The sequence below is a fragment of the Mugil cephalus genome, chromosome 5 (genome assembly GCF_022458985.1).
Source record: "Mugil cephalus isolate CIBA_MC_2020 chromosome 5, CIBA_Mcephalus_1.1, whole genome shotgun sequence".
Taxonomy (NCBI): domain Eukaryota; kingdom Metazoa; phylum Chordata; class Actinopteri; order Mugiliformes; family Mugilidae; genus Mugil; species Mugil cephalus.
In genome coordinates, this window is record NC_061774.1 from 21,018,938 (window position 1) to 21,045,775 (window position 26,838).

The following is a 26,838-nucleotide window of genomic DNA, read 5'->3' on the forward strand; positions in this document are numbered from 1 at the left end:
CCCTCAGACACAGACGCGCTCTTTCTCAAAGAGACACACATAATCTCTTTCTCACACGCAACCACAACAAACACACACACTCGCAGTGTGTCAAACAATCCCAAGGCTTCTGTCTGACAAAGCTCCCTTCATCCTCAGAAAAGAGGCCCGTTTGTCTGAAAGCGATGCTCAGTGGGACATTCACATTCTGGTGAGCACAAACCAACAGTAAAATATAGCATGCATTTACATACACACACACACACCAACGCACATTTCACTCTTATCTTATTAGTAAGGAAGTTTCTTTTTCGTTGTACAGAGGTTAGGCATAGTGGGTTTGGTTGCCTTCACACACCGAGCTAACAGACTAACAGCAGCTGCACTTAATCTTTAGGAGAAATGCAAAGGATAAAATAAGAGATCAAATCTGTCTTTGTTACACTTCAGTAAGACTGAACATAAAACCTAATACTAGTATAAAACCAGCGTGGTGTGTCTTTTTGATTTTCAACCAAATCTCAGCCGCGCTTCTTATGTAAATGGCACAAAGCTTAGTTCAAGCTTAGGCAAACACAACAGCACAATTTAAAAGGTCTAATTATATCAGCTACTCTTGTCTCATTTTGATATACGAACTCCTGCTTTTGTAGTGGACAAGTTTACAGTCTGACCTGTAAAGATGGACGGTGGAACAGCTCCTCAAAAGTGAAGCCAAAGCAAGTAGAGCTCCCCTGGTGATTGCCCGCAGTATAGGTCATAATCTCCACACCCTCCATGTTAGTGGATTGGATTTGGGCTAAATTAAAACACTGAAATACACGTAAAATACAAATTCTTCATGGACTGGTTTCTCTCATTTTAGGTAGTTGATTAAATACTGATGCATACTGAAATGTCTGTTTTTCTGATAAGTTTTATTGTAGCTAGCTATTTGAAGCTATAGGAACAGGATGCTGATCGTGAAGATCATGTTGACTACCAGTCAGTGCCATGAGCACAGTGAGAGTAGAATAAATAAATTAAATAAATCCAGTGTGTAATCCAACATTTCATTACAATTGGAGAGAAGAAAGCAGGGTTAGTCAAACAAAAATGCGAGTGAGTCTAGAGGAAGTGTGGTCGGGTCATTAATTGTGGCTCCTTGTAGTGCCACTCTTGGACAGTACTGCACGGACTCTGGCTCCAAACTAGCAAGATGGCTACGCCTTTGTCCCTGAGAAACTATCATCAGTTTGCCCTAATTGGTGAGTCTAACTTAATGAAACATCGGTGATGAGAGGTGTCCACTTGAAAACCAAAATAATGTGCCACATACTGCCTACCTGGTGTTGGCTAAGCTAGTTAGCTCGTGTCTTCTTGTTGGTTGCTAGCTGGTATCCAACTGTTAGCCTGCTGCTTGGTTTTGCAGTTGGACTGATCATCTGATTTTCTCTACATAACACACAATGTAATTCCCAGCTAAACTACCAAATAACAAAAGTGATGAAACTAGCTGATAACAAAAACATACTTGTATATATTCTTTATTTATTTGATATGCAATACCTCACATCCTGTTATGAACTTTTCATTCCCAACGTTATGAAGATGAATAAACGATACTGATACATGGAGGATTTAATTTAATTTGTATTTAATTCCTTACACAATAGGGGATATTTGTATCCTCATAGAAAGAGACAGTGAAAGTTAATAAAATATGCCACTGAACGTGACTAGAGTAGCATATGACAGATCTGCAGAAAACAACGCTTAATTCATCAGTAGTGCCTGCTGATGAGGTGTAAAGCTGACAAAATTTACTGAAATATTTCTGGTAAACTTTGCAGAGAAAAGTCTTTTCTTGCATCAGTTTTGTGTTATAAACAATATCTATACGTAATATGTAATTGTGCCCAACCATAGATAACAATATGCAGATTAAGGGCACATATTACATTTAGCTTTATCAATCCAAAGAGACACGAGCATAAGCATATATCACTTGCATTTTGTCACCAAAGTAAAAAATGTTTTTGAAAATAAATTGTACAAGCTCTATTGTTCTTAGGAAAATATAAAACTACGTCCACGTGGAAGGCCAAGAATGAAAGTCGTTTTTCAGGGGAACAGGCCAAGTTGTTGTGTCTACAACACAGACCTAAAAAAACTGCAGTTACAAATTGCAAATGTTCATTGTTCAATGTGGAGGCCTAATTTGAAACTGCAGTGCGTGTTATCTCAAGACACCGGTCAGCTTTAGATCTGCCTCCAGAGCAAACTTGTGGTGTACAGTTAGATGGAAAAATCCTCATAGAGTCTTAGTCCCACTATGAGACTTTCCCTGATACAGATTAACTGTATTTGTACTGTCCCTCAAACAACTTGTAGATATGTTGATTTGAAATCTGTTCCAAGGGCGTTTTTGGCATTGCATTTGTAAATACCAGAGTTCGTGAGCATAGGATTGTGTATGACCAGACTGCCTTCCTCTGTCATATAAAGCCCGCTTTGCACCGTGTACCGGCTATGTGGAACCAGTGTGGTGCGTCCAGGTAACGTCCATGAAATATCGGGTTTGGGAATACCAGTCGCGACACACTGCAACGTCACTGGTGATCCCCGGTTAACTCTGGTGATGGACAACAGCGTACTGGTGATTTGTGGGGGGAATACCATCACTGCCACTGGATAGGCCAGTGCTGACGAGCCAAAAGAGTTGGAGGCTTTGCAGATGTATGTTCCTTTGTCAAATTTGGCCACCTGCCTGAGCTGGAGGGTCCCATTGGCGTGGAAAGATATCCGGCCAATAGTTTGAGGTTTGTCCAAAACAGCACCATTGGGTAGGGTCCATGTGATTGATGCCTGCGGCCAGCCATCCACAGTGCATGGCATGTTCAGGTTTAGACCATATGTGATTTTCATCCCACCTGGAAAAAATCAGTTATAACAGTAAATAGATTTCATGATCAACATTAACAGATTAATCACAAACTGCATTTTCGCTCTTGGTCCAATGACTTTGGACAGAATACATCTGAACACAGGTACATACCTGTTAATCCTCTGATCGTTGGCTTCCTGCCTGCCTCCAGGGCATAGCGTTTCTCCGCTTGTCCTGCCACATTTTTTGCTAGGCACCTGTACACTCCCTTATCAGCTGCCACTGGCTGGAAGATCTGCAGAGTTCCATTTCCAAAATGATGAATGAAGCGTTGGAGTCTAACACCAGGTGGTAACATCGTCCCATTGGGTAGCACCCATGAAAACTCTGGGTTTGGCTTGCCACGAGCAGGGCACTCAAGAATCAGTTCCCTGCCATCTTGCTTTATTGGTAAGATTTCAATATTAGGAAAGGCAAAGCTGGGTTTCTCAGCTATGGATGCCACCTCTAATTCAACTAAAAGTGTGGCATCACCCAAAGTGTTTTTGGCCAGACATTTGTATACCCCTTCATCTGTTTTCCTTACCCCCCTAAGCTCCAAGCTCCCATTTCTGTGGACTTGGAAGCGACCTCCAAGATAAGGGGTTGTGAGAGAGCTGCCGTAAGGAGTAACCCACCAGACACTTGGTTCAGGTTTTCCTTCCACTCTACAATCCAGAAGCGCTGTCTGGTAGGAAACACCCAAAACCTTTGTGGTACTCTTACCTTTCTTGCCATTAATGAAGGGCTCCTGGGATTCAACCTCAACTTTTGTGTTTTTAACATCATCACCAGCAGAATTTCGTGCCACACATGCATATTTCCCTACATCAGCCAGTGTAACTTTCTTCACAACTAACATTCCGTCATCCAAAATCTGAAATTTGTCTGATGACACCGCTATCACATCCTGCCTTGGTGAGATCCACATGATTCTCGGTGCAGGTTCACCAGTTGCCTGACAACTCAATTCAGCGGATTCTCCCAGTTTTACCGTCACAAGTGACTGTGATTTGAATCTAATATTCGGAGCATTAGGTCCCACAATGACACTCAATTTTCTTTCGTCTCTGCCCATTTTGTTCTTGGCATAACAAGTGTAGTCGCCCTCGTCATTTTTGCCCATCTGCTGGAGAAGTAAAGTTCCGTTGCCAAAGATCACATAACGGCGGTTGCGGACGCCGCTGTCATCCGATTGAAGGGCGTTATTGATTACAGTTCCATCTGGGAGACTCCAGGAAACTTCTGGATCAGGGAGGCCAGTTGCAACACAGTCCACCTAAGTGAGTACAAGAGAGTTAAATGCATCAGTGAGTCAGTGAGAGTGAGGAATTATTTTCTAGTGTCTATTTTTTATGTTACTACTATGACAGGAACAATTCTGGACTCAAAAAGGGATTTAAGTTGACCAGAAAACACAGCATGTAGCATTAGTGCACAGTTTAATAGGTGCCTCCCCTTTATTCTATTTTAAACTAACACTGGTACTGAACACTGGAGGAGAATCGGAATTCGCTGGCCTGAGTCTGCATGCTTTGGGATCCCCCAGGATGAGCTGGAATGTGTTGCTGAGGAAAGCAATGTTTGGACTTCCTTACTTAGCCTGTTGCCACCGTGACCCAACCTTGGCTAAGTGGATGGAAAATTAATAAATGAATGATACTGTATATACCTGGAAATTTTCTCCAAAGGTGACCCTGGTCTGTGCAGTCCTGACATGTTCAATTTTTGGAGGGGTCATTAACACCTCCACCTGTTAAAGTGAATACATAAAAAATGTTGCATGTTATGAAAAACACACTTTTTTTTTATTTCACATTTCTCACCAAATCACCAAAATAGCACTAAGTAATTGACTAACCAGTTTATACAGCAAGATGACAATCCAATTGTAAAATGTGACAACAGACCATATCATTGGTAATGGAATAGTGAAAACATGCTAGAAATCCTCATATTAACTTCGATGACAGGAAGTCTAAACGAACAAAGGCTGCTCTTAGACAGGAATGAAACAGAGAGTAATGGGAAACATTTGGCAGCAAAACAAACTCGGCTCAAGTCATTATCTGTTCTGTACATACCTGGAAGAGCTCCATGTCCTCTCCATTAGGCCGCTGAAAGACACACAGATAATTTCCACCATCCAGCTCGGTCAGTTGAAGAATCCTCAGAGTCCCATTTTGGAAAACTTTAATTGGTCTCTCTGGACTAGAGGCATGTGAGGGAGAAAAAGGAGGTTGACATTTGCACAGAAAGTCTAGTTTAATGGTGCCTTTAACATTTTAATGGATGGATTTTATTAGTATTGTACCCGTTCATAGATATTATGAAAAGAAACAGTTCAGCTACCTGTATCGATGCTCCAGGACGGTCTTGGAGGGCAGCTGCCAGATAGTCCCCCTTGTAGATCCGGTTGACTCAGGGCAGTGGAGGTAGACAGCTGAGCCATACATAGCGGAGACAGTATGTTGACGGGATGGAATAACATGGTGATGGGTTGGAGGGATGGGAAGTGCAGGAGGAGGCTGGCGGGAAAAGGAGGAGGCATCTGCTCTCACCTCCAGCTGGATTGTTCTCTTGGCGATTCCCACTGCATTAGTGGCTAAACACTCATACCTGTGAAGATTGACAGCAGCTTGGTGAGTTCAAGAACAGTGTAAACAGTCTGACTTTATGTTGAACTATGAAGATTTTTCTCTCTTAAGACAAATGTTTACGTAAGCACTATGTCTTAAAGAAATGCACATCTCTTACTTCCCGCCATCAGATGGTAATACATTCTTCACAAACAGAGTCCCATTGGGGAAAACAAACAGCCTGCGTCCCAGAAACTGTGATGGCTTAACATGGATGGCTGTTGGAAGCATCCATTTCAGAGCAGGTACTGGCTCGCCCTTCACAGAGCAGTGGACATACACACTCCTGCCTGGTTAAATGGGATTTTATTAGTGATTTATTGGGGATTTTAGAATGGCTGTTAGAATATTGTGAATATTTTGTTGTCAGTTGTGTCACAAGTTTTTTTGTACCATACCTGGCTGAATGATCACAGTATCCAGGGCTCCTTCGCTTATGCTCGGAGGCAGAGCTGCCACATGGAGATTATAAGTGATAGTATCAGCACCTGCTGCATTGCTTGCAATACATTTATAGTCTCCTTTGCTGGAGAAGTTGGCAGAATGAATTAGCAGGGTTCCATTCTGAAGCAGAGACATTGAAGAGAGAAGAGCGGGAACAGGTCCGGGTTCACGAACAAACGTCCTGTCTGGTAGAATCCAGGAGATTTGGGCTGGTGGTTTTCCAGAAGCGAGGCAATCAAGAGTCACACTTTTTCCTAAGTAGACTGCCCGTTCTGCGGATTGAGGTGGTTTGATCTTGGGTGCCTCCGTCTGCACAGCCAAGGTAATGACCATCCGATCTGATCCGAAACTGTTCTGGGCCGTGCATAGGTATTGTCCTCGATCCTGAAGCTGGATGTTTTTAATAACAAAAGTTCCATTTTTTAACACTTCAAAACGGGGGCCATGCTTGGTGTTAGCTGGGATGGTGGCACCTGAACAGGGAACAAGACGACAAAAGATACAATAAGAGAGACTTGGTGGGAGGCTGATATTGGTGTCCTTTAGTAGTAAAAATGCTACAGCTAATACAAACAAATGAGATGAATGTGTTTTGTTTTATACCTGCCACCTCTTTCCCTTTCTTTTTATTTCTGTCTGTCTCTTACCTGTGGAGACTTTGGTCCATGCAACATTGGGTTCAGGATTCCCTGTTGCTTTGCAGGGTAGGAACACGTCACTCTCTGCAAGCACCGATACACTTGCTGGGGTAACTGTGGTGATTCTGGCTTTGGCACCACCACCTCTATCTCCCAACTGCCATGGGAATGGAGGTGCAGCTGTAGGACGCCGGGAGCTGATACGTCCCGCTAACATGATGGACACAACCAACAGGAATCATCATCGTACACGACATATGATTATGTTATACCAGATCTTTCATGTGCATAGAAATAATTTGTCCACATACCTCCAACAGGCCACCGTCCTCCATTCAAACTCTCAGATGTGATGGGGTGGTAGGGGAGAGAGGTTGGAACAAAACCAGAGAATGATGATGATGGAGGTTTTGCAGGCTTTGGTGGCTGCTGCGTGTAAGTATAAGAAGCAGTGGTTGTTGGTTGTCTGTGGATGTTTGGTCTATGTGGGGAGGGTGTGTTGGGTTTAGTTATGATAGCGGGTAGAGGATTGTTGAAGTTAGTGCGGGGTTTGGGTGTCACCAACCTCCCTAGCTGAACGATACGATCGATCTGTGCCTTAAAAGCAGAAAAGAGAGGATGTGCCATCACTGTCATCAACAGACAAACCATGTTGATATAAAGACATGTCTGAGAACCATAGCCGGAATATTACTATACTTTAAGCCCTATAATTAGTTTGTAAAAAACACAAGAAATATAGTAGCTTGGGCATTATTATGTGATAAATTGCACAAGTTAACATTGTGTGGCTTTGGTCATTTCGTCAGTTTATGGTTTATTGAAAATCTAGCCTAGAAATTTAGTTAAATAAGATCAAATGAAGTCAAACAAACATATATCCAATAGTCACATCACAGTGTGCATCATTAAATCAAAACCAGAAGCTAAAAGTATGTTAAAAATATTTGGGTTAATCAAACGCTTAGCTTGCTTGATCAGCATGAAAAGCAGAGCAGAACTGTCTGGCCTTGACTCATACCAAACTCTACTACTCATTCAAGGTTCCCTTTCATAGCTGAATCTATTTACATCGATCAGGCATTACATTAAAACAATGACTGTGACAATACAAGTTTCTGCTGGGACACTTTTGGACCTGACATTCGCGCGGATGTTACTTAGACACGTACCACAAACCTAGTGCAGACCAGGCACCCCCACCCCATAGTAATGATACTTCTTGATGGCAGCAGCCATCCCCAGTAAAATACAGCCTGACATAGGCACACCCACAAAATGGTTTAGGAACAACTCAGAAAACATGAAAAGACATCCACAAAAGACCCATGTCCATTCTCTGATGATGCACAAGTCTACACAATGTTAGACAGGTGTTTAATAATGTTATGCTCGATTGTACACTGTAATAAATATACTTATCTTCGCATGCACATCTATAAATTCCTGTTGTACCTGTCTGTATCTGTTCCTCAACCTTGATAGAAACAGCTGATCCCTTGTTTGGGTCCTGCTATCAACGTGACGATGAAGGTGTGGCAGGTGGCTGTCGGGTGGTGTGAGTCTGGACTTCCCTGCTCCAGAAACAGTAGGTGTGGGTTTGACTGTTTCCGCTGTAATCTCTGGTCGGTTGGTGACTAATGAGCCATGAGCCCAAGGGTGTGGAAGAGGCCAGGGTCGATGGGTGGCTGCAGGGTGTGAACCAGGACCTAGGAAAGGAACAGGACATTGTGGCCAAGACATGTCACAATAAAACACCAAGCCAATAAACTATGTTTTTATCTTTATTATAACAGATAAAGAAATTCATTACACAGTAATTACCTTGCCTTTGGTGGGAAAATGACCGCTGACTGGGCCAGGAGGGGTAGAGAGGGTAGTAATGTTGAGGATGATGGTATGAAGACCAGCGGGAGGTTGGAGGGACTCTGGGAGGTTGGGAATGCCTGCCTTGACTCACTTCACCGTTTCTTGCTTTATTTTTGTCTTGGTTTGCATGAGTAATCCTGGAAGTGGTAGTTTGTCCTCTTCCCTGGTTGGTCGAATGGAGCCAGGGGTGAAGTGGCTCTGCTATAGGGTAACTGTGCATTTCAGGCTTTACAGTTGGCTTAATGACGACTTTATCTCCTCTCTGTGTGACTTCTTGTTTTTTTCCTGTTGTCGAATGTGACGTGAAGGACTTGGAGGGTGATGTTCTTGTATGCGTTGGTATACTTTGCTCTGGTGAAGGTCGAGTGTTAGGTCTTGGTCTGTTTTGTGTCGTTAGCCGCATTTTGTCTCTTGGATTGTAGCTGTGTGTAACCAACTCGTTTCTTGATTTTTCAGGGTTTCTCTCGATGCCTTCTATGGCTGTTTTGTGTTTTTCTTGCCCTTCCACTGCTATTATAACCTTCCTCTCATTCTCTCCTGAATGCTTTTTGTTGTTGCTAACATTTTCTTTTGTTTGTTTTTCAGGCTCTACAATTTTAATCTCAGGCTTCTCTTGGTTTACATTGACTTTCTTATTTTCTTCAGCAGCCTGCAAATTAGGCTTATCTAGCACCAGAGTCACAGTTGTCTTTGGATCAGGTAAATGATAGGAGCTACCAATATGGGAATCTTTTTCCTTAACTGGTGGAAAGGAGGTAGTGCTACTGTCAAGAGTGTTATGAAGGGTTTCACTGTTTAAATCTTCCTTACTGTCGTTATCTTTATAACTATATTCATCATAATAGTCACCTTCATCTTCCTCTGTCTGATACTCCGCAGATATGGTTTCTCGGTTTTCCACTGTGGTTGGATCAGGCGTCGTAGTAGTAGTGGTAGCTTTTGTAGTAGTAGTAGTCGGGGTTGTTGTGGTTGTTGGTGGTGGTGTGGTTGTCGTGGTTGTGGTGGTTGTTGTTGTTGTTGGCAAAAATGTTGTTTGGGGCTTGTTTGATGAATGGTGGAGGGGGTTTATGTGTGGACGGATTCTTTTCATTGTTGGGGGTCTCCTGCGTCTATAAGGAGGCCTTCTCCGGTTTGACCAACCAGGAACAAAGTTTGTTGTTCCCTCTCCACTGGGCTTGCTTTCTGGCAGTTTGAGCGGTTGTTGAGCTTCAATAATGGGAGGGTCTGTGACAGATTCTGCCTTTTCTATGATCTCACCAACATGCTGTAGGGACGGTGCTGTACTTCTGGGAGACGGAGGCTGTAAAACTCTTGGCCGACTTTCTGACGTTTTAGAGATTTTACTGTAATCCCCTAATTTTGAATTGGCATCAGTCTTTCTGTTTGTGTTGATGGGATGAATTTTTGGGTCTATCCTAGTTTCTGGAGGGGTGGTGGTATGGTATAAGTTGTCAGCAGTAGAAACAGTTGTACTTGCAATTGTAGTTGTAGGTTTGAATGTACTTGTTTGGGCAGTTACAGTGCTGGGCTCATCTAGTGAGTGTTCTGTGGGCAGAGGAACTGTTGGTTTAGCATTAGCTTTAGCCAAAATCTCAGCCCAGCGATTCGGATCTAATTCCTTAACCGATTTATTGGGTTTTCTCTCTTTCATTCGCATCCTTTTCCAATATCCATTAGGATTCCTTTGCTGTGTTGCTACTTTCTCAGGGAGCTGTGTAGCAAAAGGACGTTTGATCTCTTGAAAGTCTCCCCCTGAACCCTCAACTTCCTCAACACCAGCCGGCAAGATTTTCTTCTCTCTCTCCATCTGTACCTCAGATTTATCCGAGGTCTTTCCTCCTTCAACTTCCACCATGTGAGAGAGCATGTCAACTCCATACAGATTGGAGGTCAGGCAGCTGTATTCTCCTGCATCTTCTTGTGTCAGCTTTTTTACCACCAAAGTCCCATTTTCCATCACCTCTGCCCTTCTCATCTTTTGTGTAGGGAGGAGTACTTTGTTTTTGGGGAGGTACCACATAGTTTGGCTCGGCTGAACTGAGGTCACCTCACAAGTAAGAGAAAGAGAGTCTCCTCTCTCAACTGTAATCTTCTGACCATTGAAAGCTGTGGGGCTGAGAGAGCGTTGTTTAACAGTGAGCCTTATAGGCATCAAGTCCACACCAGATTTCGTTTTGACAACACAGTAGTAGACACCTGAGTCAGAAAATGTTGCATTTAAAATCACAAGTTGCCCTCTTTCCGAAATGTCTACTTTGTCAGTGTTGTCCTCCACAATGGACAAATCTGGAAGCATCCACTCCACTTTCACCCCTGGATCAGAAGAAATGACGTTGCACTCCAAATTAACCTTCGAACCCTCGAGAGCACTCTGAAGCCGCCCTGCTGCCCCTCTGCGAATTAGTGCCCAAGAGGCAGCTAGGTCATTGTCATCGTCCGGCCTATGGCTGTTGATGTCCTTCATAATTAAAGTAGTGAAATCCATTACCAGCTTCTTGGTAGTTGTCTGCTTCCTATTGAGTTTCAAAGTGACTCTGGGTTGAAGCAGCCATGAGGGTTCTGCTACTAAATACCCTTTTAATTCTGTGAAATAAGGGGAGTTTTCACTGATGGCTTGGGAATACTGATACGTAACTCTGCTTGCGTTTCCCCTCTGTTGGCCTCTCTCCAAAATTGCAGGGCTTTCATAGTAATATGCAACTAATTGCCACAGATTTTGCAGCATCTCTCGATCGATCTCACACTCAAGTACAGTGATTAGCGACACATTGACAGATAACTCCCCGGGTGAACGTGGATTTACTGTCCACGTCATAGGTGAGCTGTCCCCAGGATGGCGCACATCACACGCCACGTGAGCACTATTCGAATGGGCGTCAGAGAGAACAAAGGTCAGGTGGCCTAATGGTTTTTCGAAGTCCCGGGTGTATGGCATGTCAGGCTCCGCTTCAGATTCAGCCCACACTGGATTGTCCCACTGTTTGAGGGGTGAGCGAAGATCTGGTCGTTCGCAAGTAAGTTTGTTCGGAGTTAACCCGAGCAAGAGTGTACCATTCAGGTGTTGAGGAGAGGCACACTGGGGGCATGTCTCACTGGAGCCACGTTCCTTCTTACACTTTATGACTCCTGGAAGAATGAGGCAGAAAGACAGAGAGGCAACGACAGAAATAATCCAGGAGATTGGAGAAAAGAGTAGAAACAGAAAAAGAGGAGACTATTAGGGACGAGTACAAAGGCAGTCACAATCCCCCATTTTCCAATGAAGTAAACACAGTGATATATTATCAGCCATGCTGTTGATACAAATATATAGCATATGGCCCTGGTTAAATGCTTTTTCCTGAAAGAGAAAGACGGGTAGGAATAGAGTAAACTATTTGGATTTTCTTTTAGATTGCATATGGAGCACATACAGTGAATTAATTTATTGAGTTCATATATCCTGCAGAAGAATGTAATATTTTCCTCTGGTACTTTGTCCTGCACGATATCCTGCACTTTTTGATGTTTTGTTGTTATTACCACTATGTTTCTGTTATCCTTTATTAATCCCTTCTGTGAAGAAGTGATTCAAACCAGTGACTTAGGGGTTTGAAAGTAGCTTCACTAACCAGAACCTACAGGTTATGGTACCAGTTACGAACAGAAATTAAGTTATCTGTATTGCCATTTAGATTAGTGTGATTAGTTTAGAGTATTGATCTAAATTCTTTAAAACTGAGGCTCATTATTCAACTTTTTCCATCTTCGATAAAGTTCAGATGTGAGAAAACAAGGATTACTGGATTACTCATTCAAGCATACTTACCTTCATGTGTGGAGCTCCATTCTACCAACCAGTGGAGCTGACAGTCACAGGTCCAGGGGTTACCGTGCAGAGAGAGGAGCTCGAGCCTAGGAGCTGTCTTCAGTGCCGAGGCAGGGAGCTGCTCCATCAGGTTGTCTGATAGGTGTAAGTGTCTGAGACAAAACAAACAAACATTCAATCATGTTCAAACATGAAAACAAATATGTGGTAATACCTAAGTACTAGTAGTATCCATGCATCTTCTCACAGCCTCTGTGTCCCACTGTGGGATAAATTAAAGGATTATCTTATCTTATCTCATCTAACTTAGCTTAGCTTAAAATTAACTTAATTTATTTTAATATCAATTACATTTCTGTGTCACTTTCTAGGGACCAGGTTTTCATATCTACGCATAAGATACGAATGTAAAATATGCTTCTAAAGTACATATGCAGTGATCTACGGTAAGTTTCCATTTAGACACAGATATTTTCTTTTTTTTTCTTTTTTTTCTTACTTGAGTCCAGAGGTCCAAAAGCGTCCTAGTAGTGATACTGTTATGAAGGTATGAGGGTGGATCTCTTTCAGAAGATTCCCCTCCAGCTGCAGGAGTTTAAGGGAAGTCAGGCCAGAGAAGGTGTACGGCTCTATAAACCCTATAAGGTTGTGATCCAGATGGAGACGAACCAAACCAACTAGACCCTCGAACAGACCATGATTTACAGATGTTAGCTTGTTGTAGCTCAGCTTCAAGATCTGTGAAAAAAAGAAGAATTTGAGTTATACTCAGGCGAAACTAAAACTTTTCATAATTACGATTAAATTGGGAGACGGGAGGACTCAGACTAAGAAATGCAGAGCTTATCTGTGAAGCTGCTACGGCTTAGGAGTAATCATACAGTTCAGTTGCGTCTCTGCTCACTTGCGTGATATGAAGTCCACAGTGTCTGATCTTCGGTCTGTTTAAAATGCTAATTGAGGTTCTGATTGGACACATCTGGACGCAAGTAAATGTGAGAGGGAAACAACTCCTGACCTTCATGGATGCATTTAAAGCGATCTGTCAATGGAATTAATCATGGCCTAATCTTGTGATAAGGTTAATTAAATTAAATAATTGCAACTGATGGATAAATATTGAGCAGAAAGAAACGGAAAATCTGGAAATTATTTTCATTCAATATTAACTCTGCTCAGTCAGTCCAAGGTGCAGGTCCACTTGGTCCCAGGCCAGTTCAGATGGAAGACAACAGTTAAGTAATGTACAAAATTTTGCAAATAGAGTTCTTAGACAGGAGAAAGGTGAACACAGATGCTAAATGGCTCCTAATGGTTATCTAATGAAGTGCACCAATTCCTTCCTTTGTGGGGCAAGGCAACGATCGCATTTGCAATAGTTCTGTGATACACAAGCTGGCCAAAAACCATCAGAAGCTCTCAGTTTTAAATGGAAAAAAACTTGATTCCTGGCATCAGCAGCTGAAAGCAAGAGCTGACGCAATGTTATGTCAGCAATAGGTCTGTCAGTCTGATTCAATCTGTAAGAAATCTTGCTTTATACCTTAATAATAACTTAATTCTATCTTCAGTTTTAACATGACAGCACTGTCTTTGAACTTTGCCAGTGTAGTTAAGATACAAAAACACATGCATGCACACACTCATGGTACCTGTAGTGATCTCAGGCTGTAAAACGCCCCGGGCTGGACCGTGCTAATGTCGTTGCCATGCAGCATGAGCATTTCCAGTTGCCGCAGTGACCTGAATTCTGACCCCTCTACCTCCGTGAAGCTATTGTACCTGTTAGAGAGAGAAAATAAACAGGACCCATTACTCTGATGAAAGAGTAACTAAAGACCATTGGGGTGCGCAGGAAGATAGGTAACCAATGTTAGTTATAGCAGCCAGTGCTTGAAAGTGTGTCTGGTTAATGTGACCTTTCAGACAAAGCAAAAGGACTGGAAGGAATGACAGATGGAAAGAAGGATTACTGAGAGTCCTCAGGTCACCACGACGGGGTTCTCCGCCTTAACATTTTGCTTTGTGCAATGCAGAGGAAGCACATGAAAGGATTCAGAATTATCGTAACATCAATGCAGCGATATTCTTGAAAAAAAAGAATGTTTCTCAGGGCCTTACAGAGAGCCAAAGGGATGCCAAGTACTGTAAAGAATATTATTCACAGAAAAAATGTAATAGATACTCTACAACAATAGTGTCTGTTGGCAGAAGATGAGACCACTTGACATGTTTCAGCTTTTGTTCGAGAATCTGCTGTTCTGTAGTGAGGCACAGCGCTGTAAAGCACACAACAAGTGTGTGCGTGGTGCACAGGGTGCAGTTATCACTTCACAATCGATTGCATATGGGAGATTCTGCAGTTTGCTTTCTTCCACTCCCACCAATAAAACAGCCAGCTCACGATATATCATGTAGTGGTCACTTTCATCCAGAGCATCTTTCAGCACCATGATTGCACATATTTTTTTAGTGTAGGTTTCGGAATTGGGAACTGAACTCCTAACCCTGGCGGTACTCGCACTTCACTCTTATAACCGTAATGAAATATGTGGCATTTCTCCAGAATAGTGGAGTTCTAGCCACTCACAGAGAAGATATCAAAGCAGCTTGACTGCTAAAAACTTAAGAAAACCATAACGTCTAGGCACATTAAATTGACTTTTTGGGTAATTACAGTTCAGGCAATATGCCGTTACTTGTCACACAGCTTTGCCTATAAAGGCCCTTGGTTTGTATCAGTGACTAAAATAATGTGAGCTGTTGCGCTGGTATCTGGGGCTTTAGAAAAACAAAACAAGCCTCTTTAAAATTCAAACTTTTTGATAATGGCTCAATGCAAAGATTGAAAGCAGAGCAATCTGAAACATAGTCCAGTATTTTCCATAAGGCTTGGTAACATTCAGTTTTCTGCAGCAATGCATGCAGTGTTTGTATCTGTCCCAAGCATCAGTGAGGGTGAAACGAACAAGCTCGCCATCACAGGTGTCCTGGTAAATCCTACGAATCGTCTAACAACTTCTTTGTAGTCTTTGTAGTCTCGATGAAATGAAAGTGCACAGCCAGAGCTCGTGGCAACAATAGTGACCTTTTTGACAGTCTGTCCTAGACAGGCCTGATTGTACACACAAAAAAAAATAATGGTAGACAAAGAATAAGTAAGGATCTACTTGCTTCTCACCACCCACCTGGTCAGACGCTGCACAAAGCTGACATGCTCGTCAGGCTGATATTTTGTAAATTTAGTAACCGAATTTAGGAGCAGTGTTGCAGAAGTGCTTTCATGAACCAGATCTGATGATGTGTCAAGCATTTAGTTTGACAACAGTACCTTCATTTTATCCTGCTTAGTAAAGTCGCTTTGCATGTAAATTGTCACATACCTTGTGATTAAAAGTTATCTGATTTCAGTTTTATACCACAGCATTAAGAATTGTCTCCTATGTCTCTTCGTCACTTTAAGCATGATCATCTAGTTTCTATTAGATGCTTGCATCCATCTCCCACAGCTTCAAATCTGCACCGCTTCTTACTGTGGGTGGTCCATATCATCCTCCATGCCACTCGTTTAAAAGATCCTTTCAAAGATGTTTGGAAACATGCATTTCAGTCGGGAGAAGTAAACCTAAACTAATATAAAACAGGACCCTCAGTGTAAATAAAATACACATATGTCTGGGGTGCAACCCAGTTTTCATGGTGGTCTAGAGTTCAGAAAATTAAAGCCTGTTTTCTCCCTCAAAGCTTAGCCCACTATCAGATGTCCTCTCTGGTAAAGTGTCTTTGCGAGATTCCCTTTGTTCCCACTAGGACGGACTTGTGTCTATGCCAGACACAAAAACACAGTCATCAGGAATTAATAGTGATCGTAAAGAAGGAGTGCAACATCAAACAGTCCTTGGCGGTTATATTCATTGGACTGAGAGATGAAGTGACAGCAGCATGAAGAAAAATCCATAACAGACTTTTTGTGAGTTTTGAAATGAGTCATTTGTTTACCACAGACATTCAGTCGATGACAACTGCCTTGTCATTTCTATCATACATTTGCCTATTAAATGAAAACTGTCACTGGCGGCTTTTAACCATTTTACAAAGCCAGACTAACATTAGCACCATCAAGTTACTCTTTTGCTATTAACGTGTCAAGACCAGTGTTTGGGATTTAATGACACATAGTCTTAAGGGTACTCTAGAATTAGTGTTTGGTTTGTCTGTAGAAACATTGCAATGCAACATGTCAGTTGATGAAAAATAAACTTTTCCCTCTATAGCTACGGAGATGTCATTCAATATTCTACATAATTATAAATATTACATTCAGTTTCTATGTCCAAATGAATCACTATCAGTTCTTTACACTGGAACTTTGAATATGCATTTGGTTTATACATACATGACATTAATAAACTCTGAATTCTGATTTTCTATACAGCCTACATCATCTTTTTGGAGGAACCCAATGCTGCATTTGCCTCGTGTTGACCGGACAGTCCAGGGAGACGTTAACCAAACTTGTCAATAACAGGAACGTCGTTTATCGGTGCTGCCCATAGACTGTATAAATACGTACAACATGCCGCCTCTTCCTTGCAAAGGCCAAACTGGTTCTATTTTTCCAGGGATACAGGCAATGCCATGTTATGACTTTGGAGCCAGAGTCTGTGCAGTGTGGTGGAGCTGCGTTATTAATGACCGGACTGCACTTCCTGCAAACTTGCATTTCCATTTAATTGATGCTGTGCTTTGTTCTACCTCCACCAATTACAAGGAAATGTTTGTATTATACAAAGTACTGTGTACAAAGGTGTTTTTCTTTTTACATCTCTCGTGGTCCCAGGAGACCAATTCATGGAACGGTTGGCATGGCAACTGGTGGTTGCCATTATGTCACATCCTGTTTCTAAAGTGTCAAATTATTAACTTATAAAAACAATTGACCTTTGAACATGCATCAGCATCATATTAACTATCTAAAATGACAGAAACTGTCCTTGAAAAAACTTTATTCGGCGTATATTTTAGTGTTTTAATTTGGCTCAAGTCTCATCTACTAACATGGAGGAGGTGGAGCTTATGATCTGTGCTGCAGTCGGACACCAGGGGGAGCTCTACTTGCTTTGGCTTCACTTTGAGGAACAGTTCCTCTGTCCATCTTTATATAATCTGTGGTGTTGCCATGCGACAGTCCTGAAGCATCAGATGTTTTTGTCATGTATCCACTGCAACAGTACTGTTGCGGTATAATACAGTCCGTCTCTATCATGACAACATAGGGTAAAATAAAACCCACAATGCTTTGTTTCTTTATCCAATTGGACTTGAAGGAGTTGATGTTGCCTCATACCACATCCTTCCTAATCTATTCCTTACAGTATAAAAGTGGCGATAAGAAACAGCCTATGCATTTTGTTTTGGATTTCCTGCTATGCAGTAATAACTGTTCCCACAGTACAGGAGCACATATGGACACACTTTACCTCCTCTGCTTTTGTGATCGCATACTGTACCTCCTTCAAAGCTTTCCCACATAATGCACCACATCCAGTAATGAACAGTAGCAACTTTTACTATAAATATAACACACCTGAAATTAACTCATAGACTTTCCCACAACAGAAACCAACATGCTAGTGGAAACACTCTTGTGAACGACAGTGCGGCTCTGGCTGCTGCTTGCCAAGCAGTTTACTGTGTGAATGTGCATTGTTGATGGACAATGATTAGACTAGGCCATTCATTACATGTATGCAAAACAGTGGCCAGGCGATTTCTCTGCTGCACTGGAAGGCAGAGTAAAGCTCAGTCCATAATACCGAAACCCACATGGAAGTGATTAGGAGATTTATTCCCTCCAGAGTCACCCCAGTACCACATGCTGGTGCTAAGCTCCTATCTTATGGACTTAAAGCAGATGTTGTCATATTAAACCACAAGGCGCTGGTTGATCACCTTACAGATGAGATTGTTGTTAAAAGGGTTTCTTTTGTGTTTGTGGCAGGTTGATACGAGGAATGGTAAAAAAGAGCATAATCTCTGCATAATCTTAGACAGTAACTTGCATCCATCACATAAAACGTCATCATTGTCTCAAAACTGTTAGACCAGTCAAAAAGCACTTGTCTCATCCTTTTTGTTTGCGAGGGAGCGTCGATCATTTGTTGGCTGAAAGAAAACACTTCTCTGACAAATCACCTACTCCACATTCCACACCACTTCCTGTCGAGTGTTTAGCTTTCGTCCCCTTAGACCGGCGTTTCTAACAATGTCTCAGTGTTTCTGCGTATGTCGGTGTTCGAGTCTTACCCCAGGTTGAGCCTCTCCGTGTCTTTAGGAAAGGTTTTAGGTATGGCGGTGAGGTGTCTGAACGTACAGTGGACCTCTTTAACGCCTGGACAGCTGCAGCTCCGCGGGCAGGACGGGCCGGCATGGACGGGAAAGATCTATGGTGGAAGATTGGATGATTGAATGAAGAAATGGACCGATTAGGGGAAAGGGCAAAGAAAATTAAATTTAAAAGGTCGCATTAAGCATTTTTAGAGACGCTTAATCGACTTAAGGTTCAATGATTTTCAAAACTTCCAAACAAAATGAATATCTATTCTCTAAGTACATTACCCTCATAACTTGAACAAACATCAGCTATCAACTGGAAACAAGAGGGTTGTCCAATCGATGAAAACACAGCTTTGTTGACTGAAGCAACTGACCACAGGCCCCGTTAAAAAACCAATGATGGCCACTGTAGTAAATTATATAGTAATTTACCATTTGCCATAGCAGGGACGTGAAGAGCAGGGGAAACCACGCTGCAGCCGACCTGCAGACGATCCTGGCGCACCACCACAGCGCCATGACTGGATGGCTGTCTGGTCCCTCACGCCATGAACACACCTGCAGGAAGGGATCGGATGATTTAGATGCACCAATTTGTGTTAACAGAAAGATACATAACTGGTCTGTGCACACAGGTACCAAATACACAGGGTATTCAGCTATGGTTGAACTCTGCAAGGTACCAACCTCTGTATTCTGTCTTTATTGATAAATGCCACAGGTGGGTTAATCAACAGAACACACATCCTTCATATTTTAATGAGTTAAAATAGTGAAACCTTCTATTAAAATTTCTTTGCATTTAGTATTAGCATTTGGAGTCCATTTGCGTCCGTCGTCCACGCTCCTTTAGGCTCTCGTCTGGGGTCTCAGCCATTTTTATAACACGGACTTGAAAGAGATTTTCAAGGCAGATGGTGAGGTGGTGAAATGCAGCCAGATTGTAGCAATTAAATGTGTGATCTGCATCATCGTGGTGATTCCCGTATTCACTGTTGACACTCATCATCAGTCGGGGACCACACCACAGCTGCTGAAATGTGATGAATGTGGAAGGAGGCAAGATTGAGGAATAACTGAACTATTGTTGTCCGTTATAAAACACAATATAGTACCTAATACAGTTGTAGTTTTTCATATAATTTGTGTATGTGACTGCGTAGCCAGGTGTGGACAGGAGAGACACGTCTGGATTGTGAAATGAATCCGATCACATTCTTGCACAAACATTTAAATCCCTATTCACCAAAAACATATTTGTTCTTTTGACTTCTGCGTGAACCATTCCTAGTCTTGGTCTTCCTCTCTGCTCATACCATTCTTCCCCACGCTTATTTCTGTGTATCCAAATATCCAAAGGGTAGACAGCAGGATATGAGGCTGACACATTTCCAGGTGGATTGTCTGCAACAACTCCTGAGAAAAATGCCAGGCTCTCCAGCTGGTGTCCTGAAAGTACTGTGTTACTGTGAGTTTTTGTTACAGAAAGAGAAAAAAATCTGAATGCATTTACATGTGTCTTATCTTGGCTTTGCAAAACCTGGACATGCTCCAGAGTACTTCAGAACAGATTATCTAGGTTCCTGATCATTCCCTGTCGGTAATGAACATAACAGCTATCATGATGACAAATCAAGACCTAACTGCAAACAACTAATCAGAATCCGTTAGCATGCAGGGATAATAATAACCAGGTTTCTCGCGTTCCATGAAAGCATCTTATCCTGATTACAATCAAAGTGCACATCTAGATGCATTCAATGCCCAAACTCAGCATTAAGAAGTAAAAACAGTACAAAGTGGTATATATAGGCATATTTGATCTTATCTTTTATAATAATCCTTATACATATTTAGCAGATTTCGGATATTTTGACTTTTGATATGTGAGTAGTTTTCAGAACAGGTTAAAAAAAAAAATAAATAAGGTTCTCATTTTACATGTAGATTTGATTTTAGCTTCGTCTAGACATGATGAAAGGGAGAAATTATCATAATTAATGCATCGCATTAATAACCATTTTAAACAAGCCCAAGCTGGTACCACCACAAATGTTATGCATTTGGTAACGTTTTTGAAAGAAAGAAAGAAAGAAAGAAAGAAAGAAAGAAAGAAAGAAAGAAAGAAAGAAAGAAAGAAAGAAAGGAAGAAAGAAAGATAGACACATCAACTGTCTAGACTTGGAATTGATATTGCAAAGTAATCCTCTGGTAACACTAACAAATATTAACCATAGAATTGAATATTATTGTAAAAAGCATAGGAAGAACTGCTTGACAATGGCAACTTGTTACATTGTCATGTGGTTTGGCAGTCATTACATTGATTTAAATGTTGACCCGCTTCTTTTGGCAGCGTAAAATCTATCAAAGCTAGATATGTAAAAATGTTAAGGAAGTAGAGATGAGAAACAGAAGCATTCACAGGTAGAACCAAACAACGCATACGTACTTCAAGTCATTAGAGGCCACTTTGAGGTTTCTGGTTTCCGCTTCAGTCTCTGTGTTCTTTCCTCACAGGGAGGCTAATTCACCTAACAGCTGTGTGTGTTGTGTGTATGTGTGTGTGTGTGTGTGCGTGTCAAGAAGATGATTTGTTCTTATCATTTCAGCAACAGATTGATAGTCATGCTCTCTCATGTATCTTTCACACATCTGACAATTACATTTACCTTCCTACTGTAAATGTCCAGTCAAGGTTTCACTGGCAGTTTCAACAGTTTCCATTCAAAAGATTAAGTTAGCATTGTAAAAAGTGACACTCGATGACAAAAGCAGACAGTGTTACTTTCTCAATGCGAAGGACCTTACTGTGGTATTCCCTTAGCCGTGGGCTTTACAAAGCAGAATGGGACACGTTGACTTTGAAAAATAAAACCTGTGCCCATATAATACAGCTATTTGCTTGGTTTGAACCTCTAGGAGGGATGTCCACAGAGCCTACAGTGACGCTGTGTTGACTTTCTTCATGTCCTGCCACTAAGATACATGGCTAAAGAAACAGACCGGTCACAATGTTTGTGGTCAACATTTCTGGGGAGGGGCAGGTCAGGTTACAGCATAGACCACACACAGAAGTACAAGAGCCATTTTTCCTGCTTTGTGATGATGCATCAGGCCTGGACTACATCTGCAGTTGCCATATCAGCAAAGTCACAGGGAAGGAGAGGGAAGATCTCCGTCATGAGCAGAAGAATCACGGGCCAGCAGGGTAGTGGGACAAAGTAGGAGAACTTGGTGCAACATAAGATAAACTTGTCAGACTTTTGACATTCTGATTCCTAGTCCAGAAACTTTTACTAAGCCTCAGTCAACTTCCTGTCCTCAGTGTGGTGAGGAATCCTGTAGCACCTTCTCGGCAGCTGGCCTGATACTGTGTTTGACAGTAGCTACCACTGGCACCATGACCCAACAGATAATGCAAATTCCACCTTGAGAGGAATTCCATGATCTTCATCAAAGCCAGTACAGATTATGCTCTCTAGAGACTTAGACTGGTAGCTGAAAGATCTTGCCAGAAAGCTCAAGTTACCAGAGAACATCAGAGCTCAACGTGGTTATCCCCGCGGTGTCTTGGAAAGAAGAAATAGCGGAGGTTAATGAGTGGAAATTGAGCGAGTTCCAGGAACTTGAGGAGGAGTGCAGAAGATGTGAGAAACTTGAGTTGCTTTCTCTGCAGGAGTCCGACTGAGCAGAATGACCGGAGCAGCAGCAAAGGGGAGCAACACGCTCACGCATCACCAAAAGCCACAGAAAAAGCCAAAAGATAGCTTCCTGGTACTTACTGCTGGGATGCAAGGACTGAATCAACTGCAGATGAGTCACCTGGGTGAAGGTTTCTGATGGTGAAGAACATATAAACCCCAGATGACCCAAGGACTGATGATCATCACTGACTGATGATGCATTCCAGCACAACATAAAGATGTCTCTTGAAGCCAAGCTAGCTGCTAGCTATGGCTGTCAATTACAGAAAACATATACCGTATATAAATTGTGTACTCAAACTTAACTCAAATCATTGTCATAGAGCATTTATCATATTTGGTCCACAGAGGGAAACAGTATTTGTCCTCCATAGGGAGGGCAAAGGTCAAGTACACAACAGAAGCTCTGGAGATGTTTGACCTTCACTGTTGTGGTTAAGGATGCCACAGCAGGAGGAAGCAATTTGTGGCACAATAGTTTGACCCTGTACCGTTGGGTCTCTAATGTAATACACTTTCAAACATTTTCAAAGAGACAGTTTCTCATGTTGGTCACAGGTTGTACTACATAGCCCACACTGTCCACGCTGATTTAGTAATCCATTATATTCTTTAAATGACATGTTGAAAGGACACTTGGTGCAGTTTATTGGGTGTTACACACAGATGTGTAGGAACCCTAAAACATAATACAACTTAAGATCTAAGCAGGTAAGAAAGACACTTCTTGCAGCGACAATTCCTACAAGGATTTTATGGCGCTGTAAAGGTGTCCATTCGGAGTCAGTCTCCAGTATCAAGCAGCGTTATTATCACAGGTGAAAGGAAGTTCACTGCTCCTTCACTCTCTCTAATGGCTTTACCGGCTCTCACTATTAGCAACAGAGGAAAGTCAATTACACGTAGTTGGTAAAAATACAGAAGGGAGGTGGCAAGAGGATGCAAAGAAAGGTAAAGGAAATGTAAAAGAGGAGATAACAGTAAAATGAAAAACAAAGACAAAGAGAAAACAGATGAAAAGACATAGGAATGAAATACCATCAGAACCCCTCCTATCCTTTCAACTGACAGAGATAAAGTGCTATGCTTCCAACAAAACTGTCCAGCCTTTTTCTTATCAGAATCACATGTTCCCTGACATATATGTCAAAACGCTGCTTTCATTTCTTTATATATGCCCCTACTTTCTTTCCATCTTCCAGTCATTCAGTTGTCCTGCGGTGTATTTGAACTATCCAAACTTAAGACTAATAAATTGCATAAAAAGATAAGTGTCTGTTTTTGAAATTAAATCCTGTAAATAAGAAGTTTTAACTCGAGAAGAGGTTGGTCCCTGTCTGAATATTAGTAGCAATCAGTGTTCATTAAATTAAGTTTTTAATGTCTGGCATTGGAACAGCCTGAAAGTGCAACTGGTATTAAATTTAGGTATTAAATTAGGACATTTCACTAACCTGTTGTCATATTAGCCAAACATATAGTTGTAAACTTAAGTTAAAAAAAAAACCCAACCAGTTTTAAAAGCCAATTTAATGTCTGCCTTTACCTACTGACTTGTAGCGCATCCAGTTTTGCAAGCTAGTTCTTGACTAGCTAGATTTTGAGATAATAACATTACAAATGCAGGGCGAAATGAAGGAATATGACACCTGGACATAAAGAATTTCCTCAAACGCAATTTTAAATTACAAATAGACGTCTATACAGACTGGGCTGAAAGAAGATTTGCAATAACAAGGGTCTGAATGCTACAAGAGTACGACGCTTACATGGACTCTGCAAGTGAACAAGATGAAGCAATGTGAAGGCACCAGTTATGCCGGCGGTTAGTTTGGACTGGTTCTCTGGTGTAAGTTTCCACTCAATTCTTCCAAGATTATGTAAATACAACCTGATGCTATGTTCACACTAAAGAGTAAAGAGAAACCTATGATTGGTTTGATATGTAGCAATTCATTCTTGTGCCGGGCATCTGATTGTAACGTCGTATCATCGTCATCCTTTAATAATGAATTGTAGCCTGTGGCTTCACCGACATTCGCATAAATGTCAAAAGCATAAATCCACACAAACTGAAAAAATAAGATGATACTTTCTTTATCACAATTGGGAAAATTAAAATGCTACAGCAGCACAAGTCAAGAAAACTAGTGACCAAAGAGAAATGAAATAGGACACAGCGACAACTTTTTGTTTGATGTAATAGGCGGAAATTGCGACAACTTTTGACACCATTTGACATTTGAAAATGTTTTTATGCTTTTCATGGCTACCACATACTTTACACTAGCAGTTTCCTAACATAAAGAAAAGCTAGTGGCAATATTTAATGTACGGAAAAGCTTTAATTTGTGTTTTGTCCACGAATGGCTAACGTTGTGCTAGTATGCAAAACCGTCCACCAGTACTCCGCTAAGGGCTGCTGGTGAATTTTAAAGCAGCAAAAAGTGACCAGAAGCCAAACCAATATCCTTACAACCTGGTGTACACCTTTAAGAATGTTGAATCTAAGCCAGTACATCTTTATGTCAAAAACATTATGCTGAGAGTCAGCCAAGTCACAGCTGCTCTATTCAAGACAACACATGTCAAGAGAGGACTACAATATGATTCCCATATGTTTTCTATGCAAGTCTGTGATATCATGTGCTGCCCATACATCCTCATTCAGAAATCTCTTTCAACATAACGTGCAGATTGTTGCTATTGAATATCGACTCCAAAAATGTTCTTTAGTCAGTTAAATGTATTTTTTTGTAAATTTTTCACATTTTTCAAAACTTTCCATCTGCTCATATTCCGACAGAAGGCGAAACATCTGTTCCCTGGTAATGTGCTATCAATTTTTTGCTGATCAACATGGCTTCTGAGGGTAAACAGAGTCCACCTTGCCTTTTAATGTCTTTTCCTGTTACAGATGTCATAAAAAACATGTCATGCAAGCTAAAATGCACTCGATGTAGTTCCCGCACTTGCACATGACATGAAAAACTACTTTAATTGTGCTGAGGCTGCTTTAATAGGTGGATTCTTTTCAGGGTTTCCTTCCAAGTGTTGTGCTATAAATCTCTCTGAGGTTTAGCATGGCTCAGGTGGCTTTCGAGCTAATCTAAAAGCCAATTTTCTTCTGCGTCTTACTTATTATTAGTGGAACCTGGCACTGTCTAGTCATTAAAACAAAGCTGTGTGTGTCTAATAAATACTAAATGGTGCATTTTTGTTGCCTTAAGTGCTCATTGTTACCACCTAGAAATGCACTTTGCCAAAGGACCTGGTTATAGTAAAGCTTTCCCAGCTACAGGCTCACATGAGTTTGTTGTTTCAGATGCTCTTTGAGCAATATCATTTGGAAATATATTTAACTGGTGGTGGTCATGTGTGGCATATTATTCAGATTAGTGCTCTGATTCAGTTTCCCATAAAGTTGTGAAAATATTGCTGTTATGTTCAACTAAATTGACAGATGAATTACAGCGATCACATGACTGAGTGATAAAATAAGATTTCTATTTTATTTAAAATGTTTGATTTTCCAAAGTCAATATGGCTCTAACCTTCAAACTATTTAGACAGCTTCAAGTTATTACACACACTGTTAAATGTGTCAAATAGTGAACTAGCTTCTCAAACTGTCAAATACGAAATCATGAAAGACAAGGTCATTTTTAAATAATGCCAAATAAAAAGGCCCTGCAGAGGAAACAGTGATCCTGAGCACTAACAAACTGCTGCATCTGGGAGCATTTAACAAGTTCTCATTATAAAAACCACGAGAGACTCACCTGGAAATTCCTTCAGAACAGGGGAAAACAAAAAAAAACAAAAAAAAAGAGAAAAGTTTCAGACCCAAAAAGTCAGTCCTTTAGGTTTGACTGCTGGGAGGAAAGAAGTTTTACAAGAAAACAAAAACAAAGAGTATCCAGTTGATGTTCTAGTCCTGTTGATGTTTGCTGACTTGTAAAGCCAGTGAGGTCCTGAGGTCTGAGAAGGAGAGAGTCACTGAAAGGATGGAGTGTTTTCTCTGTGTGTGTGTGTGCGTGTGTGTGTGGATTGGTTTGACCCTCCGTTGGTCCCTAAGGCATCTGGATTTCACATTAACTGCTTTCCCTCTTTCTCGTCCCGTTCTGTAACAGTGCAGTCAGGAATGCTGCTTCTCCATCCCCTTCTACACCTACGCTTCAGCTATCCCTCACCTGAAACTCAGCTTCCTCTTCACGCAGGCAATCCTGCTGGAAACATTATCACTTTCCTTTCCCTTTTCAGCTGTCGTCTTTCTCCTTCTTTCCTCTGTGTGTCTTACCTTTTACTCCGCTCTTTATCTGTGAGTTATTCCCCCTCTCTGCCTGTTTTTCTCTTTTCAAAAACTAGCACCTTTCCAGCCCTCCTTCTCCCGCTTCCTCCGTTTTTTCTGCCTCCTGAGGTGCATTACAGCGTGTGAATACAGATTAGCCAATTATAATAATCCGTCCACAGTTATGGAGCCGGTGGCTACACACATTGACACGTACTTCGC

General features: G+C 41.5%; 1 protein-coding gene across 1 annotated transcript; it reads right to left on the reverse strand.

The window, feature by feature from the left end:
* Positions 1-1,598: 1,598 nt before the first annotated feature.
* Positions 1,599-26,638, reverse strand: si:ch211-159i8.4 (matrix-remodeling-associated protein 5). The gene is made up of 17 exons (XM_047586050.1): positions 26,108-26,638; positions 19,051-19,176; positions 18,589-18,725; positions 13,935-14,064; positions 12,782-13,020; positions 12,283-12,434; positions 8,430-11,600; positions 8,061-8,314; positions 6,917-7,202; positions 6,615-6,815; positions 5,922-6,440; positions 5,642-5,813; positions 5,237-5,503; positions 4,969-5,095; positions 4,557-4,637; positions 3,017-4,163; positions 1,599-2,891 (listed from the first exon to the last, which is right to left on the reverse strand). The coding sequence occupies exons 2-17, from the start codon at positions 19,135-19,137 to the stop codon at positions 2,338-2,340; spliced, it is 7,524 nt and encodes a 2,507-aa protein (XP_047442006.1). The 5' UTR covers positions 19,138-19,176; positions 26,108-26,638; the 3' UTR covers positions 1,599-2,337.
* Positions 26,639-26,838: the final 200 nt, after the last annotated feature.